General features: G+C 33.0%; 1 protein-coding gene across 6 annotated transcripts in view; it reads left to right on the forward strand.

The window, feature by feature from the left end:
• The window catches only part of LOC148603005 (secretin receptor-like), a 59,773-nt gene extending 41,011 nt beyond the window's left edge, over positions 1-18,762 (forward strand). For 5 of the 6 annotated variants that reach the window (XM_088552501.1, XM_088552502.1, XM_088552499.1 and 2 more), the window contains exons 5-15: positions 349-473; positions 2,870-2,964; positions 5,468-5,636; positions 6,013-6,169; positions 6,457-6,517; positions 8,559-8,628; positions 10,537-10,628; positions 13,809-13,947; positions 14,951-14,992; positions 17,471-17,917; positions 18,621-18,762. In XM_088552501.1, coding sequence (XP_088408627.1) covers positions 349-473; positions 2,870-2,964; positions 5,468-5,636; positions 6,013-6,169; positions 6,457-6,517; positions 8,559-8,628; positions 10,537-10,628; positions 13,809-13,947; positions 14,951-14,992; positions 17,471-17,761 — 1,241 coding nt within the window. In that variant the 3' untranslated portion in view covers positions 17,762-17,917; positions 18,621-18,762. The remainder of the gene's footprint in view (positions 1-348; positions 474-2,869; positions 2,965-5,467; positions 5,637-6,012; positions 6,170-6,456; positions 6,518-8,558; positions 8,629-10,536; positions 10,629-13,808; positions 13,948-14,950; positions 14,993-17,470; positions 17,918-18,620) is intronic. The other variant, XM_088552504.1, reaches the window with a different exon arrangement.
• The last annotated feature ends 571 nt before the right edge of the window (positions 18,763-19,333 follow it).

A 19,333-nucleotide genomic window follows, 5' to 3' on the forward strand; every position in this document is an offset into this window, starting at 1 on the left:
GGAAAATGAAACTAGAACGAGACTTACAGATCCTATTATACCCTACTTTTCGAGCGGAATAGTAGTTATGGTTGTCCTGGACAGTTAGTATGTACAGGAACGTTACAGAAAGATAAACAATGGGCATGCGTCGTAAATCATATTTATGCACTAGTTGATAAATAAAGCAGTACAAAACTAATATATTTTCATATGTTTAGAGTCATTTTAATGTGTAGGACCGTCATGAAATTTCCGGTCGCACATGTACATTACAGAAAGGTATTCGATGGTCACGTGTCCTAATTTTATTTTTAGTAAAACTATTTGATAAATATTGCAGTACAATATTCTATTTCACATTTTAAGAATATGCATACAAGCTGTGTACGCTGAATGGCACATGGTTCTACCATCCTTTGTTGAATCTAACATGGACAGACTATACACAGTGTACTGACAAGACTATGATAAAGTTTCCTGAACTGATCGAGGTAATTTATGATAACTGAAATATGAAAGAGTAATCAAGGGAACCAAGGTTATAGCGTAATCAAAAGAATGTAATCCAAGGACAAAGACCAGACATGGAAAACAGACATACACAACAAAGAACATAAAGTAACTAAAATCATACATACAAAGTAACAAAAGTAAATGAGCAATTAAATAAAACGTTTTTATTAAATTAAATTTCGCGGGAACTATTTTGTGCACTCACACTTTACCCCCTAATTTAACAACACAATTTACTACACGGATTGTTTTTCTTTATTTTCACAGCTAAAAAATCAAAATCATGGGACAAAGCAAAAAATCAAGTAAAAATATATGCAAAAAAAATATTTCCGATATCCATTTCTTATTGAAAAGTATTCTGTTTCTGACAAACAGATTATAGATGATTGTTTATTAATGATACACAATTAATTCTGTATTTCTTTGTATTTTATCATTATTATTACATTTTGAACTGTATGCGTCTTCCACACCAAGCTAGAGACTTTTTTTTTAAATTTATGTTTAATGTTTATTTTATTAAGTTTTTTTTATTTTCAATTATTATTTGTTTATATTGGTGGAGCGCAAGCGATGTCCTATATACATGTATGTAGAATGTAAGACCAGAACTATGATTGGCTAAGAACTACCCTGACGGAAATGACGAAATTCGTCGACACGGAAGTAGACGATTGCACAATTTGAGAAGCAACGTAGTGTCTTTTAATACGTCAATGGATTCTATTTTATATTTTATTTATTTATAATTTTCTATAATTATAATTTTGAAATTACTGGATAAGAAGTAAACTTAAGTTTTCCCTGAATTAAGTCTAACACGTTCTCGTCGAATGGGACTTGACCCATAGCAACATGGCGGTGCACTCTAATCAAAGTATGAGCTCTGTACATAGCCTAAAATCATTTTAACTTCTGTTCTGTTTTGACGACTGGTTTTACTGATTTTGACTGGTGGCACTTTGATGCTGCCCATTTGTGTTGAAATATACCGGAAATAATGAACTGTAATGGAAAGCGAATGTTTAGCGCGATATAAAATCTGGTATAACTCACCCTTCATTATGAAATGGCTGTTCCAAGTCAGGACCATTGCGGTAGTTTACCAACATTCCGGTTTTTGCCCTGATATTACCATTTGTTATACGGATTTTCCTTTTAGATTATTTCTTTTGACTACTGCCTAGATTTTATCTGTTCGGTAATTTTGTTATTACCCTTCATTGTACAGACATATCTGCCCTTCCGGAGCACTTGATGCCAATACCGATTTTTTTATGATTTTTTGCAGTATTGTTTTCCTTATCTGTAATTGTGTTTTTATTCTGTTGTCTACATACCGGATGTAGACCATTTGTATTTCCTGTTTTCACGTTTTGGCCATGAACTTGGATTTCGATGTCGTCCGATTGTCCATCTAGTTTGATGCTGGTTCTGTGTTTTCGATATTGGCGTTAATAGTTTTCTTTCGATCTTAATAATTTCAATTTCACTTGAGCTCTTACAGTAAAAGGAAGTCAATCAGCGCTGAAAAACTGTCAATTATAACTTAGGAATCAGCAATATGCATATGATGTCGCCACAATTAAAATTATAACATTAAAAGTGTATTTAGTTCATATCGATAATTTGCATTCATGCTACTGTGCTGCACAATGAAAAAAAAAACGCAAAACGGCAAAAGATACATTATTTTATATAAACAGGCGCCATACTCTAACCCCGAAATAAAAATTTTTGTAATCCAATTTAAATAAGTAATACTCTTCTCTGTGAAAATAGATTCGTCGTTTTTTCCCAGAATTTATTTCCTAATTACCTCACAATGCAGGAGGTACAAAGTAACAGTTGTGAGAAGTTCGATTTTAGACTTAAGTTCCGTTTGTAGACCTGTATTTTATTTTGGCCATTTGATTATTGGGGTTTGGACATATTTTTTCAGTGAGCAATGCTCAGTTCTTTTTTTTTCTAGTTTTAATCAAGATCCATTTATCACGAAAACCTTTCAGCATAAATAATACTAAATGATAACTATTAGTGAGGTATAATTGTTTCCTTGTTAAAATTAAATCTACATTAACCTGTAATTATATAACTAATTGCAGGAATAATGTATAATCGATTTTCTCATGTGATAAGGACCGTGAAATTTATTAAAAGAAATGGGTTCTGATCAAGGAAGTAAAAAAAGGGTCCATGCTAATTCTCGTCATTGACACTTGATGTTTAGGAGCCATATTGATACCGTTTATAAGTTATTTGAAGGTTGATGTTAAAAGGTTTAGAGGTTCAAAACTACTTTTCCGGGATCTGAGTGTTACCGACATTCCGATGTTCATGTAAAAAACAATGATATATTTGATTTTTTCAGAAACACATGCCTTACATTAGAGTAATCTACAACATCGGATATGGGATATCTTTGGTCTGTCTAGTGGTAGCAACAGTCATCATGGTTTCATTTAGGTAATGTATCCAAATTACATAGATATTGGGAGAAGACAGAAAACGCTTTACAATAAACGGTTTATTTTTAAGATTCACGAAAATGAAACAAAAACGAAAACATGAAAAATGCAAACAAACAAAAACTAAGACAAGTAAATATTCCCAAAAGAAAAGAACTCATGTCTGAGGGAGAAACAATCTAAAGAGATATTACAGTGCATACAATGAAAAAGTTCAATCAGACTGGTCATACACTGATAAAGTGAATTCACACAATGAACTCCATTCCCTTGATAAACTGTTTGAATCTCCTTTATACGTATGTGTCAAAGTTGTCACCTAAAATAAAATCTTCGGGGATTGTTATTGAATCAACACAAGAACAGCGTTATCTGAACATCATCATTGTACACGCTATAAAAGTCGGCCGTTTCTTAGAGTTTTTGCCCGAGAAATCACCGATGAAAACACACTCTTTTAGTGTTTTACTTTTATTTCCCAATTTAAATGTTGTCAATATGAAATTTATTCTAGTCGCTGCAGTCAGCCCTCCAAATAAATGCAAGAATCTTGCAAAGTCTCGAAAAATGAATGATTTTACGCGAGTTATGCGATTGCCAAACAACACTTGATTTGAATAGTGTCCGAGAATTTTGAAAGGCTTGTCTGCGGCGGTTAGTAAGAGCGGAAAATAAGTCTGCCGCTGCAAGGAGCTTGCGTGATTAGTATGCCTCCGAAATATACAGTGTATGCTTGCCTCTAATTAATTTTCATCATGTCATGAACGTTGTTTATTTTATTGTCATGTACATCACGTGTTATTTTTAAGAAAAGGAATTATCAAATTGCTACGTATACGATACGTTACTTACACGTTGTAAGATAGGAAATAAAAATAGTCCCTTAACTCCAACAAAATGTGACGAATCAAACTGGCGGTATAATATTCACACCTTCGTATTACAACAATACAGCCTACTAAATGATGGAATCCGTCAAGCTGTTTAAGAGGAGCTGCGCGCACAGGACAGTGATAACGGACGGAAAAGTCAAAAACATCATACCCTCCGCAACTTCGTTGCATGAATTACAATTACATCAATAACACCTGTTAAAGAAAAAGTATAAGAGATAACGCGGTCACACCCCTATTTTATATTAAAGAAAAATAAACCGTATTAAAGATTTAAGATTGAACTCATTGCCAAGTCGCCTATGTAATGGCGGATGTAAAATATAAAAAAGTATGTCTAGGGAAGAAATCTTTCCGCTAAAATGAAGATGGACTCATAACAAGTATTGAAGTTTTCATGATGGTAATAGATCTCGACATCGACTCATTCTATTCTTTCTTGATAAAATAACAATTTCACATTGACAAACAATTTAACTTTTAAAGTCTCAGTCAAGTCCCATATTCATTTCCATGTTATCAAATGAATGGATATAGGAATACTTTCCACGATAGTTGTCCTGAAAAGTGGACACATTTTAAACTTGTTTGCGTACTGGTCTTTGATGAATGTCCATAAAGAAGGTTGCTTTTTGGTTATTGGTTAAAACATTGATGTATTTGTTTTTATAAAAAAAAGGATCCTCCTAAGAGTTGATCAATACGTTCAATAAATTTAACATTTAAGTGTAATTGCTTGTAAGAATCAGGCAAAATTGGAAAAAAAATAGAACTATGCATGTTAGAACCTCACAGATCTGATAATATAATTTTACTCAAGGATGCTTTCTCTATTTGAAAAGACCATTATTTGACCTCTGCATCACTGGATTTTTTCATTAGAATCTTAGAAAAATCTATGTACTTTTTACGATAGCTTATTCTGTTTTAATTGGATAATATAATTTGAAGATAGGTTGAGCTGCCAACTTATTTATGGAATGACTTTCGGTCTATAATAAAATAACCTCATTCACGTGACGCACACTAAATAACCTGCGTAGCAGGTTATTTACGAATGTGGACCACAAGCTTTGAAGTAATTTCAAATAGACCGAAAAAAATATAACAGTCATTCCATATTATTTAATTTAAGTATCAAAATTCAACGAGTAGATCATTGAAAAAGGTAGATGACGCCATAGTCATATACAAAATTCGGTATATGAGATGATGGACAATTTAATTTTATCCAATCAGGAAACGTGTTACTTCTGAAATTAAATTATATATAGGAAACCTATTTGTAAGGTGAGATAACCAAATTATGATCAAAATATGGTAATGCCCAAAAATATCAAGATTAAAGGAGTGTAACTACGTATAACGCGTTCTCGGCGTAATAATAAAATAAAAATGATGAACGGATTGACATTACAAAATATCAGTGATGTAAAACAGCAGTAAAAAAAATGTTGAGATTTGTTGGCGATAGAAAAGGACAAAATTTATTTCACATCCAAATTGTTTAAGTGTATTATACAACCAGGAACATAATTCACTTCCGTCTATAACGTAGATATGTAAATCTATAATGTAAATATGTCATGTATGGTTTCTCTTTGTTAGGCGACTTCGATGTCCACGAAACACAATACACATCAATCTGTTTGTTTCATTTATATTGAGAGCCTCAGTCTCATTCATGAAGGAAAACTTACTTGTCAAGGGATTAGCATTCCCATCAGATGTCATAGAGGTCGACGAAAACAGTTTTGCATTTATACCAAATAAATCGGTGGGTAAAGAAATATATTTTGAAGATAAACAATATACATGTTTTAAACACAAAGTTTTCAGTTCTCATGTAGCAAAAACAATATTATTTTCGTATAAGTGACATTCCTTATCACGAACACAAGCTTATGAAGATAACCAATGTCATTTTTCAATTTACAACTATCGATGAAGACTGTGCCTTCGATGTAAAACATAAATTTGTTTCAATATTTTGTATTTTATAGATAAGTATTCGTTCCGATTGTAAGAAAAAAAAACAACAAAAAAACAAACAAACGCACAAAAAATAAGACAAAAATAAAAACAAAATCATAAAAACACATTTTATTATATTTTAAAACACATTTTATCTTATACGTATATCCTTCTTTCAGCACTGGGAATGCAAGTTATTTTTTACAATTTTTCACTACATTCTGAGTACAAACTATGTGTGGATTTTAGTAGAAGGATTATATTTGAATATGCTGATCACATTAGCAGTGTTCTCTGAGAAAAGCGGAATCATGTGGTTTATTGTATTTGGTTGGGGTAAGTTTTTGAAAATGCCCAATCGTTTACACTTTAAGACAAAAAAAGTTAATTCATGTGAATAGGAAAGAACACGATGTTCATGCATACATTCAAGGGAGTGTTTGATCAACTGATGTTTTGAATGATTATAGTTAATGTATCCATTGATGTTGGTTAAAAACTGTTAAAAACCTCCTATAACGAAAATTGCCACATTGTTGAAAAACACAAGAATAGTGCCTATAAGAAAGTCAAATGTTGTAAAGATTTTATTCATACAATTGTGTTTTTTATCATTATTTTAGCATCTCCATTATTATTTGTTGGACCATGGGTTATAGTCCGAGCAAAGCTCGATGATTACCTGTAAGTTGTGTTCGTTTACTACTTTTGCTTATGCTGTACCGTCGCATTAAGGATCCTGCTTTAAAAAATTTATTGGATTTTTATCGGGTCAATACATAAAGCATTAGTCGTCTTTCATGCCAAGTTTCGATGTGTGTCGGATTAATCATTTAAACAAAATAAGTGCATGAACATTTGTCGTAGTGAAAAATAAATAAATAAATAAATAAATACATAAAAACTTAAAACAAGTGTTAATTGCCGCCAGGAGCTGCTTAGATTTTTACTGTTAATTATGTGAATATATATCAAAATTATTAAATACCAGTGCATAGATTCACAGTGTCTATGGTGGCGGGGATCCATGGTGTAGAAAAAACAATAAACCGAACGGTGCTATTTCGGTCTACATATGCTATATTTTTGAGTAACAATAGTCCTCTCTGTATTTGAGTCTATATTTCTGAGAGAACCACGCGATCGTCTCTAACTCAAATCAACCCAAATCTAACTGAATCAAGAACGATATCTCTTACAGACTGTCTATTTCATACGCAATCAATATTTTTTCTTATATTGAATATGCAACATTCGATTGAAAAATTATATGTCCTGGAACTGTATTGAGGAGGTAGACCTAGGGTAAGGGACACAACCCTTACAAACCATTGGAATGTTTGTATTCAGCATTTTACATCAATGTCATGTAAGCATCAAAATAACTTGGATTGATTTCATTCTGTGTCAAATGATTGCTTGATACGCTTTGGTGAAATTAAATACGATACAAACATATCACTGACTTCATGACTTATGTCCCTTACCCTAGATCTACCTCCTTAAATTAAAACTAAATATAAATTTGTTGGGTATTTCACTTGCATGAGTCATCTCCTTCTGATTTTTCGCATCAAGACTGCTATTTAAATAAAATAAAAGTTAATGCTTAATACCCACAACACGTCTTTTTTTATGTCTCAAACCCTCTTCTGCTATGTAAGTATAGTAATGCAATCCAAAGGAGGTACCTAATATCATCTCTAAAATGTATATGGCTCATTTATTTTTTTTTTGACATTTTATTCAGTGTTTGTACATTGATGAATGAAGCAAGTAATATAAATGTCACGAAAGTTTAACCACGTTTCATGGGAATCATTCTAATGATCATATAATGGCTTCATCAACGAAACTTTTGATCGCCAAGATGCTTTGAGTTTGATATCAGATTGTTACAAAATAAAACGTTTTGGAGATTTTTACAGTTATTTCCCTTCGATGAGGTGTACACCTTAAATTTCGATTTTTGTTTTCTTTGATGCTTATATAATACGTATACGGACCTTTATTCCTATTATGTATTGAACGAATGTTGTTGATTGTTGAACAGGTTGTACGAAAGTGTAAGTTTTTTTTTTGTAAAAATTAGAAACATGCATGTCAGAAATCCACCGATCTGACAAATTATTTTAAGTCAAGGATATATTTGAAAAGACCATTATTTGACATCTGCATCATTGGATTTGATGAGAAAAAATTCAGTAGAATGTTAGACAAAGCTGGTTTGAGATAGAGTTATCTGTCCTTGTAATGTTCATTTTAAGTGCATTTTATAAATGTGAAATTATAACTTAATTCACCGAAGTGATATAAAAAATTTTGTCTTTTTTCATTGCCTTTAAAAAAAGTGCAATTTTTCCTACCATGTTTCTGTCCGATTTTTACAGATACTGACACTTAATTCTTACTTATTCCAGTCAAAACTAATAAACCTCTTCGAATAAAGAAAGTTATCCAGTATTTTATCCCTTGCATTCCGGATTGTGCATCTACCGACATTAAACATATCGTATATTGTACATTCTTCAAATTTATGTCTCTTGTAGCACTATGATGTGCCAACTGTTCTGTTCTGTTCTGATTTCACAGTATAAAATAAAGTTATACAAAATCGCCATTATTGCCAAAAAGGGATCCAACTATTCCTTAGTCTTCTTCAAGAAACAAAATGTCTGTCCCACACTTTTTCATCAATATAACGTGTATGCATTATTATATCCAGGTGTTGGAATACTCATTTGGTTCGTGGATATTTTTGGATAATGCGAGGACCCATTGTTTTAACCGTTGCAGTGAGTACAATTACGTTTAGGAGTTGAGATTTAACAGCTTACAGCTTCTAAGGTCAACAAATACTTACTTTCTGCATACAGCCGTGTTCCTGGAAATTTGGACTTGGAATTTATTGACTGATTAAGAAAAATCGTCTCGTTCGTGTTGGTCGTACTTAAAAAAGATGAAAATTCGCACCAAATTTAAAATTGAAGTATTTTGAAGTAACGTAATAAAAGAGATTTTTTTCTCCCTATTCATTTACCAGCTGGCCCGTGTGAGCTATTGCTATCACTTGACGTCCGTCGTCGTCATTGTTACCAATTTTGCAAAGGTTTTCTCCTCTGAAACTACTTGAACAATTAATACCAAACTTGATATGAATATTATGAAACTGAAGTGGATATTTTCGATCCTTCGAAAAACATTACCACTGTTACTAAAGGGTCAGTATATATCTCCAAAATCGTCAGGTTTAGCAAAATTTTTACATGGGTTAAAGTGTTCAGTACGTCAAGATCAATCAAGATTTCGTGTATTTTTTTTTAAATCCATGTAGTTATTACCCTTGTTGACCTTTTTTCGCTATTTTTAATGTATCTCTTTAAAAATTCTTTTCATCTGAACTACATGACCAATTTTGCATATACTGTAAATGATGCGGGGAATTTAGTTCAGTGAAAAAATTGAATTAAACTTGGTATGTATGTTTCTTAGGGTATTCTGCATATAATGAATGCGGGACTTTTGATCCGTTTAAAAACATGTCCGAGGTTACCAAAATTAGAGCATAGGGGTCAGACAGAAGTTGTATGCATATAACTAAAAAATCCGTTAGGTTTATGAAAATCATGACATAAGGTTAGAGTGTTCAGCATGATGAGATATATTTTTGGTCAATTGTAAATCTGTTAAGCCTTGTTATTGCTATTTTTCATTACCTTTTTGCTACTTTTGTTGTAAATTCAGTTCCAAAAAAAATCTTCTCACGTTCACTACTGGACAGAATTCATTGAAAATTAATGTTCCTAAGGTATGAGCTTTAGGCATTTTATAAAAAAAAACACGACAGCTTTTACAAAAAAAATACAGTGTTGCTAAATAAATTCAGGTAAGCGATTCATGGTCTTTAGGGAACTGATGTGGAAATTTTTTATTCGTTTAAAGACATGGCCGCTGTTACTGAAAATAAAACAGGAGTCCGACAGAGGTTGTTTGCATCTATCTCAAAAAAATGTTTGGTGCATAAAAATTCTGACACCGGGTAAAATTGTTAAGCATGATGAGATCTGTATATAATTAATTTTTGTGTAAATATGTTCAGCTATGTTCGAGTTGTTGCCTTTTTACGAAGAAATTTCATTAAAAATAGGAAAAAAGACATTTTAATGTTATATCTTTGAAACTTTTTTCCTCAAGCACAACTGGACAGAATTCATTGAAAAAATAATTTGATTAATCCTTAGATATGAGAATTAGGTATTTTCATCAAAGAAAAAAAACCAAAAACGACAGATTTTACAAAAATACAATATTGCTTATCAAGTCAGGTGAGCGATTAAGGCTGTTTCAAGCATCATGTATCTAGTTTTTAACTTCAATGTTCGACACAGTATGAAATTAAGAACACAAGCTACATTAAGCATATCGCCATCATAAATGGTTGATAAACCATATTGCTATTTATTTATGCGGGTGAAAAATTTGGCGACTTTGAAGTGAAAAAGTTTACGAAAAACTTTGGCTGTTCTAATTATGGCTAATGATAATTATTGCTTCAACTACTTAAGCCCAGTGTAAATATCTATTCGAAATTTACTTTTTTGACCACAAAAATATGCCAAACTAAATATCTGCGAAAATTTACCGCTGTACGGCATTGTACAGTTAGACTAAGTAATACATGATATAACATTGTGTTTTTTTAGATTAATTTCATAATATTCTTGAATATTATTCGAGTGCTATTCACCAAGCTCACAGCCTTCAACTCATTTGAAACAAAGAAATTTAGGTACAGGTAAGTTATGACACACAACATTTTGTTTTCTTATGGCTTGTAAAAGTATTGTGTAAGTACTTTTATTCGTGCGGGAAAATTGATTTTTTTTAAGAAACCTTAATTTCAGTTTTTTTTTTATTTTTGCAACGACGGTTTGAATAGGAATCATAAATTATAAAAAGTCAGTTCAAGTTTTGTTGATCATTGGATTTTAAAATAGTTTCGGTGCGTTTGTGTTTGCGATGCGGCTTATGAAAGCATAACAATCCAAAGACCAATTTGTTTTCAATATATTATTTCGAGTAACAAAAACATGATACTTAGTTTGGCATGAATTATAATTTAATCAAAATACAACGCAAATGTACATTTCTCTTAACCACTTCCAATTTTATTGCATGGATATTAAATTCATATGACGAGACTTACAAGCCATATGGCAATATCGTATGTCAAAGACGGTTTCAATCCGTTCTTTGTCCTTTGAATATTAGTACTTTCACTGTTCAGTAATCATATTTAGAATCACCGATCATATATCCTACTTAGCCTAACAAACAGCGCTTAAGGAGGTTGACCTAGGGTAAGGGACATTACACTTGAAATCAGTGATATGTTTGTATCATATTCAATTTCAACAAAGCTTGTCAAGTTTTCATTTGTAACAGAATGTAATTACTTTGATGCTTACAAGAGATTGATGTAAAATGCTGAATACAAGCGTTCCAATGATTTGTAAGAGTTGTGTCCCTTACCCTAGGTGTACTACCTTAAAGGGGTGAAGGAATTGAATATAACACTAATTTTCAAATATCGCTTTCGCATTTAACTGATTTCATTGGGTGTCAAATTGACAAATGTGATGTTAATATTCGAACTACCTAGTAATCTGTAAAACGGCTTTGCTTATTTTATTCTTTATGTACATTGAAAACACAAGTAAATTGTCTTTTTTATTTTGCCTTTTCCTGGTTCAATGTTTGCCACTCATTTGTTGTTACTTTAATTTTCTTTAAAGTTAACCTACTATTCAAAGTTTGAACAATTGTTCTTAATAAAGGTAAAGAATCAATAGAATAATAATATCTATTAAAAGTATTTAACATTAACTGTGCCCATTCTAATTTTTTTTTGTCATAATGTCATTCCTTACCGGCTATACCATAATTCTGTGCGCATTGAGCATCAGTTGATTAATGTTAAACGTAAGGCGTAGCGAACGTTTTTTGTACTGTTGTGTTCGAATCGTTGAAGAAGAAAAATGAAATGAAAAAAATAGTTATCAGAAAAAAAAGTTTTGAGATAATTTACAACGAAGTATTTACAATAAGAAAACTGCATTGTTATTATCATGCAATACTAAGTATAACATTTGTGCCAAAGAAAAGTTTGATGTTAAAAGAGTGTTCAGCAAAACATGACCAAATAGACGGATAAACGACAATAAATCATCGATCTGCTACTGTTTAGTAAATTTTGTATTACATATCATCTGATTCCAATGGTTTTTAAACTGCATATGTGCAAAATGGTACATTAGCTATGCGTTCTAAAGTTTACATATAATGCCTTTATTCTTCATACACCATTTCAGTTTTAACGTCATTTAAGATGACTTAACAATTCTTATAAATTTATTCACAGGTTAATTTGAATGTTACCTTGGTTTGTACCAAAAATAAAAACTGGAGATTCTCTTCTTTTACATGTTTTACATGGGATAACATGATGAATTTTCAAATTTCTTATTAAACAAAGAAACAATTTGTTTCATAAGCTAAATCGCTGAATAACATTTGTCGAAACTATTGCATAATACAATATATATCTGACAGAAGCGAATCTCCTGTTGTTTTTGTTATTGCAAACGAGCTTTGGTTTGTACACCTGCACTGCAGCGCTCAATTAAACACGTATTTATGTATGATGTTTCAGAGTCTGCTTTCTGCTTTGTACACGCAATGTAACCATGCTTTGCTTATCGTTGTTCAAAAACTAATCCTTTTGTACTCTTTTAAACAAATCATTCAAAATAAAAGAGTAACCAAGGAAACAAATATTCGAGCGAAAATCTTTATTCAAGGAAAAAAGACTTGACAGGGAAAACACAACAAAGAACATGATATAACTAAAAAAAATGCGTAGAAAGAAAGGAAGAAAAGTAAATGAGCAATTTGAACATTACCAAAAACTGGCAGTATGGACCTTGTGCGTAGGTTGGATAAGCGCACTCTACAAGATGCTCATACAATGTCAAGTCGGGAAGGAAGAAATAGGAAGACAATTCTTATATGACTCATTACCAACTCGAGACAAAAAAGAAGACTTTTAACGTTCAAATATTTTCACAGCAGGCAAAAATGTTTTCTTCATTATGTCAACATGATCTAATGTTTATTGTGCAAGACAATTTTGTTATTACAATGGAACATGAAATTTAACACGAAGTTAACATAACGGAATAAAATAAAACTTCAGGGATTTAAGTTCTTATAATGCTAAGAAAACATTGACATAACTAGTTCAAGTATGAAGCGGAAACTTGTCACAAATTACAAGAATGCACATGAAAATATCTTTGCGAGATCTTTTTCATAAAGTACTACAAGCATTGTAATAGTGGATAGAAATATCATTGGAAAATGTCGACTATAATAAAAATACACACTTGTTCCGTAGAAAGCATGTATAAAGTATTCTCTTAAAGCGAATGAACACATACCTGTGAAATTTGTTTACATGTAATACATGTATTTGTTTTTAGACTTCGTGAGTGTGAATAGCTATGTCATCAACACATAAAGGTTTTAAGTCTAGTAAAATACATTTAACTTGTACCATATATGTTGAAAACAATTAATATAAAAATATCGAAATATTCAAAAGCTGACTAAAGTATACTAAAATTGATGCAAAAAGGACAGTGTCAGTGAATGGAAACATCACAAGTTCTTACACTTGTAACTGTAATGACAATGCTACCTATGTACTACAGATATCAAAGTATCACTTTGAATTTATTCACTTGGAACTTTAATAAACACCATACTGTTTTAAAATTAGGCTTTTTTATCGAACTATTTACAGTACAGAGTCATGATTCTTTTACTCTGAATGAAATAAAACAAACCAATAAAATTGTTTGCAATTCTCATGTGAAAAACAACCTATACAACTGTATAATTTCATCATTCACAGGAAACTAGCCAAATCAACAATGGTCTTAATTCCGCTTTTTGGGGTCCATTATATTGTATTCATTGGTTTACCAGACGAGGTCAGCGACAAAGCTGAATTAGTCAAATTATACTTCGAGATGTTCTTCAACTCTATTCAGGTACGAGTAATAAACAAACACAATAGAATAGGCAAGACAACAAATCAATGTAATAAATAAAGGTAAAATTATCGGTGAGGAGTGTCGTGTAACTAGGTAAGATGATTGTTTCGGTCTTATCTTTTGATATATGCGTCGTCCAAAGGCGTATTTTGACGTTAGAGCAATACAATCGTTTTGTTTCAAATAAAAGAAAAATAATTGTTGTGTTAAAAAGGGTACATTCTGTGCAAATACTGTTTTATTAAAACGATTTGATAAAGCAATTATTATTTATTTTATCTGTTGTACGAATGTTAAACACATAATAAAAGCATCGTTGTACTCCATCGCTTTATTTAAATGTAAATGTGGTATTTTATTACTAAAATTGCAGCCACGAAAAAGCCACCAGAATAATCTTTAATCGATAATTTCCTTTTCTTTTCTTTGGTTATAACTTAAAAACTTCAGACCGCGAAATTCTCACCGATACAAAATGTTAAACACAAAGTATCGCAAAAAAAAACCCCACTATCCGATATTCCAAAGTTTACATTTTCAACATACCGAAACGCTATTCGCAAGAAACATCTGTATTCAAAACTAAATAGTACAAAAGACAATGTGTCTTTGAGTTCTGAGTAATTTATAATATCATGAAACTACTTTAATCTTGATATTCACAATATTACTGTATATTTTCGAAAATTTTTGGCGTCGGAATCTACTGATGGTTTTTTCCCGAAATAAGGTGTTTTATCATAGCGTGTTCAGTTTTGATGATAGCCAAACGTTAGTTTTGGTTGTAACCAAAGATGTGCATTGACAATTCAAGCAGTCACTACTTTTAAGTGTTTAATTTGGCGCTTGTAATACAGGTACCAAATACGACAAAATAAAAATACATCCAAAATTTTACGGTATATCAAGTTGCAAAACATACACTTAGCGAAAAGAACATTACAACAGTTAGATAGATTTGTTATGCTCCTTTATCTGAATACATTTCCTTTTTTTGAAGGGTTTTATAGTTTCCTTACTATTCTGCTTCCTAAACGGAGAGGTTAGTACTAAAGTAGACATTGTAATTAAAAAAAAATGCTTTTATCGAATATGTGCCTAAACTCGATCATGATTTTCCCCTAGTTTTCACACACAATTTTACATTTTCTATCAATAATCTCATTGTATCTTGATATTTAGACCTAGAACATAACTTTCGCAAATTGTAAAACATGTAGTGTCGCTTTAAGTAAATTATAAGTAATCGTGATCAAAACAACGAAATCACGTTTTTCAACATACGGTCGTCATTCCAATGGGTACAAATTGCGCTCCTCCACTTGCTGACCTATTCCTTCACTCATATGCGGCTGACTTCATAGCTGATCTGATCCGAAAGAAAGAATATCGTTTAGCTAGATCCTTTAATCTCAGTTTCTGCTATATAGATGACGTATTATCTTTAAACAATCCTAATTTTGAGGATTTCATACATCGCCTCTACCCTATAGAACTTGAGATAAAGGATACTATTGACACTGAAGTCAGCCTCATCTCTCGACCTACACTTAGAAATCGATGGTTTGTTTGTTTGTTTGTTGGGGTTTAACGTCCGAGCAGCAATATTTCAGCTATATTCAGACGATGAACATGAAATGGATGATAAAATGAACATGAAATGAAAAAAAAAGGATGGGACACAAGGAAAATAGGGTCGACAAATTTTGATTGCCACTGGAAAAAGGGGGATGGGTAAGGTCGGGCAATTTAGCCTCCTGTGGCGGAGCCCTATGGTTCCTACTCCTATCGAATACCATAGCAGGGTTCTTTAACGTGCAAAGAACGTGGCATCTTTCCCAACACGGTGCACCACTATGGTTTGCGGTCAGGTTTTCCGTATTATAGCCCGACAACCCCAGCATGTAACACGCCAGGGGTACCCCATTCCACCACCTGGGGCACACATCCCAATTGCTCTGTGGGCAGACCGCCTAGCCCCCGGCTAGGTTTCTGAGCACTATTTAGTCGCCTTATACGACAAGCTTAGCGCTGCTGCAGGCCTATTCTTTTAACACCCGGACCTGCACGGGGCGAAATCGATGGTAAACTGTTGACCAGACTTCACGACAAACGTAATGACTTTTCATTCAGAATTGTCAACTTCCCTTTGATCTATGGCAACATCTCTTCAGAACCTGCGTATGCAGTGTTCATTTTTTGTTTGTTTGTTGGGGTTTAACGTCCTAGCAGTAATATTTCAGCTATATTCAGACAATGAACATGACATTGATGATGAAATGGAAAAGGGATGGGACACAAGGACAATGGGGTCGACAAATATTGATTGCCACTGGAAATAGGGAGATGTGGGTAGGGTCGGGCAATTTAGCATCCTGTGGCGGAGCCCTATGGTTCCTACTCCGGGAGAATACCACAGTAGGATTCTTTAACGTGCGAGGAACGTGGCATCTTTCCCAGCACGGGGCACCACTATGGTTTGCGGTCAGGTTTTCCGTATTATAGCCTGACAATCCCAGCATGTAACACGCAAGGGGTACCCCATTCCACATTCCACCACCTGGGAAACACATCCCAGTTGCTATGTGGGCAGAGCGCCCTAGGCCCCCGGCTAGGGTTCTGAGCACTATTTAGTCGCATTTTACGACAAGCTTAGCGCTGCTGCAGGCCTATTCTTTTAACACCCGGACCTGCACGGGGTTGCAGTGTTCATATCACAACTCATACTTTATGCCAGAGCTTGACGAAACTACGCAGACGTTTTGTATCGCGCTATAATTCTAACAAATTGGCTCCTGGAGAAGGGTTATGATATTGCAAGATTAAAGTCATCACTACAGAAGATTTATGGTCGTCATCATGAACTCGTGGATCATTACGGTGCATCTATCTGCACCATGAAAACTGATCTGTTCAACGTGTCATAGTTTTCCTTTCCTCGTTTGTCTACTCCGGATTTGACTTTTATGAGAAACTCGGCGGGTGTTCCGAGTCCGAGTTGCTCATTTATGCTTTTGTTACTTTGTATGTATGATTTTAGTTACTGTATTTTCTTTGTTATGTATGTCTGTTTTTTTTTTATATCTGGTCTTTTTCCCTGGATTACATTGTTTTGATTACGACTATAACCTTGGTTCCCTTGATTACTCTGTAACTACCACTAAGTTTGTAGAGAATAACAGCAGACCTGAAGTCGTCGTCAGAAAAAAAAACACAGCGTGCCTTACATAGTGACATAAAATGTTGTGTACAGACGTCAAAAACATACGAGCGTATCCTTATCGGTGTCACCACAATCAATTTGACTCCACCATTGCATTGAAAAATGTCAATATTTTTAGTATCATGGCAGTATCCAGCTATCGAAAAAATCAGCCTGTAAGAACAATGAAAAAAAGTTGCCGAAAAAAAATCAGAAATTGCCGTAAAGTTATATACACATTATATGAAAATAGCGAATTTGTAGATGTAACAAAACAATACCTTTTCTAAATGGGTACAATGTTTTTATTTGTTTCAGGTACAGACAGAAATCTCAAAGAAGTGGAAACGTTTTAATCTGTCACACGGTCGAGGACATTTGAGTTCAAATAGGGACACGATCATGTCTTACGTGTCCAGGGCAAGAGGATCTATAGGGTCAAATTCTAATTCTGACTGTGACCACAAAGACAAACGTAAATCATCTGATATTGAACTACAAAAGTTGACGAATGGTGAAAGCATAAATTACTCAAACAAAAATGAAAAACCAAATGGTCATGTACGATTCAGTGAGGAATCTCGACCAATGCTAAAGACTACCGAGTAGATGTTTGTAAAATTAAAACAGGTCAAACAGTTTGTTGGTTACAGCGGATATTTCATTCCAAAAATCTTGCCAAGACCCGGATGTCTATTCTCTTGCCATTTCCATATTGACTTTCAGTTCGGCGGGTTTCCTGGCACAACCCTATAAAAGTGATTTGTAAGTATAGTTGTATGACCAACGATGTATGTAGGGTTAACATATAGAGATTAAACAATAAACGTCTGGGAATAGAGTTGGTCATGCAATGAAAAGAGAACCAAATTTGTTCCCCTTAGTAATCAATTTTACTCGCTGTAGTTTCAGTTAAACTTTTGCTTTCGTTTCCTCATTTTTAAATAGATTCGTCATAATAAATCTAAAGCTGAAATTGGTTTCTGTCCTACCTACTGCATCATGTGCATTGTCGTTATTTAAACTATTGTTTGAGACCAACTTCAGTCATGCAAACTGTAAAGATTTACGGAGGATTGAAATTCATATGTTTAAATTTTAAATTTACATTGTCGTACTAGGTAAATCCTCTTCATACAGAAAATGTACTTAAATCGCCTGTATGATCCGTCTATATTATAAAATTAGAAATTAATCCTTCCTGTGAGATCTGACATCCAAAACATCACTAAATCGCTAAGAGGGAATAAATTGATAAGTTAGGATTGTGTGTACATTGTATGTGTATGTATAAGTAGTATTAACAAGGAGACATGATTACGTAATAAGATTTTTAGGTAAAAAATTAGGGGTTCAAACTTCAATTTGAAATGAAGGGACTTTAAAACTCGTAGCAAGATTTTTATAGATCTGGTTCGGTTTACAAATGTTTCACTGTATAAATTAATCATTTTGTATTTTTTAAAAGAAACATTCAGGTAGACCTATCGTAAATTGGATATTGCAACGAAGATGAACAGAAAAGTGAATCCGAATTGAAGACAATGAACATTGCAGAAATTATAGAGTAGTTGACTTAATATTTCTGATTAAAATAAACAAAAAACAAACTACAGTAGTAATTATCATTATGTCCTGACAAATACCCACAGAGAACCAAAACTGTAACACAAGGGTACGGCCTTGTAACCAATTATCACCTTCTCGATTGTCAATTGTCTTTTTTTACCAGAAAGAGTACAAGATAAACAAGACAAAACAGCAACAGTAAAATAGTAGTTCTCCTAAAATCCCCATAACACAATCATTAAAATAGAGCACAATACTTTTCATTAGTTTGTCTTTGGTATCGACAAATCCGGTACAATTCCCTTTTTAAACAATACAATACACAACATAAGCGTTATGTTACACTGTAAAGTAGAGTGATTATTATAAAAATGATTCGTGTAATTTGACCCCCCCCTCCCCCCCCAAAAAAAAGAAGCTTGTTTTACAGCTATCTTTGTTTGTTTGTTGGGGTTTAATGTCCGCGCAGCAATATTTCAGCTATATTATAGCTATCAGTCGTACATGTATCTCAATATAATGTGCGTCATTGAGTATTGGTGTTTCATTAGTTGCCTTATGTATTCGTTTTGATTATAATATGGAACAAAATGCATTTGGTGAAAATTTCCC

The sequence above is a fragment of the Perna viridis genome, chromosome 11 (genome assembly GCF_037379345.1).
Source record: "Perna viridis isolate PV_CMFRI_1.1 ecotype Kerala chromosome 11, ASM3737934v1, whole genome shotgun sequence".
Lineage (NCBI taxonomy): Eukaryota > Metazoa > Mollusca > Bivalvia > Mytilida > Mytilidae > Perna > Perna viridis.